The sequence below is a fragment of the Perkinsus marinus genome, assembly GCF_000006405.1.
Source record: "Perkinsus marinus ATCC 50983 genomic scaffold scf_1104296944766, whole genome shotgun sequence".
NCBI lineage: Eukaryota > Perkinsozoa > Perkinsida > Perkinsidae > Perkinsus > Perkinsus marinus.
In genome coordinates this window covers 1-2,666 of record NW_003211278.1, presented here as the reverse complement: position 1 = coordinate 2,666, position 2,666 = coordinate 1, and the positions used below count along the sequence as shown (strand labels likewise).

At 50.3% G+C, this 2,666-nt stretch overlaps 1 protein-coding gene across 1 annotated transcript; it reads left to right on the top strand.

Annotated features, from left to right (window-relative positions):
* Positions 1–1,017: 1,017 nt before the first annotated feature.
* Pmar_PMAR005591 (hypothetical protein) lies at positions 1,018–2,445 on the top strand (the record flags this gene model as incomplete). Its single annotated transcript, XM_002779971.1, has 2 exons — positions 1,018–1,580; positions 1,638–2,445. 2 exons carry the CDS (start codon positions 1,018–1,020, stop codon positions 2,443–2,445), a joined length of 1,371 nt encoding a protein of 456 aa, XP_002780017.1.
* Positions 2,446–2,666: the final 221 nt, after the last annotated feature.

Genomic DNA, 2,666 nt, shown 5'->3' with positions numbered 1-2,666 from the left:
CACCTTTCGAACATTTAGTTCATTTTTGGAACCATCAATCTCGTCGGGACGCGCGAAGTTGGAGGCACGAATCCGAAAGGGGAAGTTCATATTCACAATTAGAACTTTCGACTCCGTCATAGAACATTCAAGCTCGTCCGAAGTCGATGACAAGTCTTGTGACATTGAAAGTTCAAGTTCATCTTCACAGAATTTTCAATTTCGACTTTGGAGCCTTCGAATTCGTCATAGAACTTTCAATTTCGTCAAGTACACCTTCAGACCTCCAATTTCGTCCTTTAGGTCCTAAAGTTTAGGAGAGTCGACTTCGTTGTCCGGAACTTCGATTTCGTGTTACCGGGGCAATTATGCCAGTACCCTCATGATGAGGCTTGTGTTTTGCTAACCGTGTTACTCGTCCGTAGGCGTCATGCAGAACCAAGCCCCTGTGACACCCATCCATGCGGCCGCTGCTTCCGCTCACCCCGTCATTATGACGGCGTCATAGCTCCTGACCGCGCACATGGCTCAAGAACACAACAAGGAGGCATCGTTCCGCTGTCACAGTTCCCATCGCGGCTCGCTCCTGCGGGCACGCTATTGGGTTGTTGGGTAAAGCAATCAATCACGAATACATGCCTGCCGGTGGTTGACTACGTCGTTTTGTTCTTCGAGCCAGTCATATGAGTGGCTGGCCGCACTAATCATGTGATATGACACTCAGAGTATCTTGTAAGCGCATTTTTCTTCGGAGCATTTTTTTTGACTTAGGCATTTAATTTTTCCATGCCGTGGCACTTTTTCTCCATGTCAAGCAGCTCCGGCGGAGCCAAACTTGAACCTGTCGCGCGCTTCGGTGAAATGTTGAACACGTTTCGCTTTGCTCCTGTTCTCAATGATGTACGCATGCGCAAAACCAACGCACAGAATATCGTATACGCCGTATCCTCATACCCATATCAGACCCATATCATATCTCGAGTATCCGACTCAGCAATGCTGTTTGTTCGCGTGTTGGCGCATCTACTCCTCTTATTCATGCCCAATCCCAAACTCGGTATCGAAGAAAAGCTTGGGAAATGGGCACAGGAGCACAAGTGGCTCGTGAGCAAGAGAGAACATGATGTCCTTCTCTATCGTTGCAGTATCTGTGCGTTGAACCCTGCTGCGGGTAGATGGAGCACTTGGCGAGATGCGGAGAGACTACAAAAGTCAACGGTCGTCACTCACTTGAACGACAACAACCACAAGGATTCAATTAAGCTTGCTGCTACCCGAGACACCAACAACGCTTACTGGCGGAATCAAGCATCTCGAGTGGATCAGGAGGAAGACCAAAAGTTGATGAGCGACACACCCCTCGTGCAATGTGCGTTGTGGTTGGCCCGTGAGGAAGTGAGCATCCAGAAGTTTGAATCGTTGGCGGATCACTGCAAGGCCGTTGGAGCTCCAGTGTCTACAGAGTTCCACTCTTCCCGTTATTCATCGTGGGAATTCACCGAAGCAATTGATATCGTGGTCATGCGGAAGAATGCAGAAACCATCAGAGCCTCGGCGATGCACAGTGGTATACTTGATACCACAAATGATAGAGATGAATGGTAAGCTCTACTTCGCACGTGAATTCTCGATTTCAAACATCACTGAGGATTTTTCAGGCTGGCAGTGTTAGCTCGCTGCGTGCTCAGCAATGCTCCCGGCACTGCAGATTCCGTCGAGACGGTCCTGTGGGATATCATAAGCGTTCCTGACGGAAAGTCGGCTACCATCTCTGCGGCCATCCGCCAACTCCATAACAGAGATGGTGTCAGTTTATCTAAATGCCTGGGATGGACCTCGGATAGATGCCAGGCCATGCTTACCGCAGCCGACAACGTCATAACCGACGAGCGCGATGGAGGATGGTTGGTATGCTACTGTGCCGCACACCGTCTGGATTTGGCAGTGTCTACAGATAGCTGGAAGAACAGTCCTTTGTGTCGACGGATTGAGCGGTGCCTGCGCATCGCGTATACTATTTTTAACCGTTCCGGTCAACGCCGGAGAGAACTGAAGGCCCTGGAAGTTGCCTATGGGAGGATCCTAATCCCAACCGCCTTGCAAGATGTGAGATGGCTGTCGAAACTAAACTGCTTGCAAGTACTGGTATCGTCGAAGGATGCCATAGCGGAGTACCTAACCAGCAAGCCCAACCTTTTGAGGGACAATGCTGATTACGAGTTTCTCCTCGAGACTATCGATGACTATTCCGAGGAGATGATGATGGTTGTCCAACTTCTTCGACCATGTGGCATCCTGACTAAAAGATTGCAAGAACGGAAGCTTGACCTTTGGGCCGCTCTTGCCCTCCTGGATTCAACTATTGTGCAGCTGAAGGCGATCGACAACTTGAGTGATGAAGTGCGAGGCCTGCGCCTGCGTTTCGCCGTCGATTGCATCTACACTTACCTGCACTCATACGTATAACAATGTCAAAAACAACAGGGGCAGCAGCAGATGTGACCGACGTGGATTTTCTGCGTGAAGTGCTCCGCACTTGGGCAGGAGCGAGGAGTAGGAGGCGTCGTAAGAAGAGCGCAGAGCCTTCGGCCAAACGAGTCCGGAGAGAGATTATGCCCTCTCCCACGGAGGGGAATGGTGAGGATGAGGATGATGATGATGATGCAGTCCGAGAAGCTCCTGCTGAT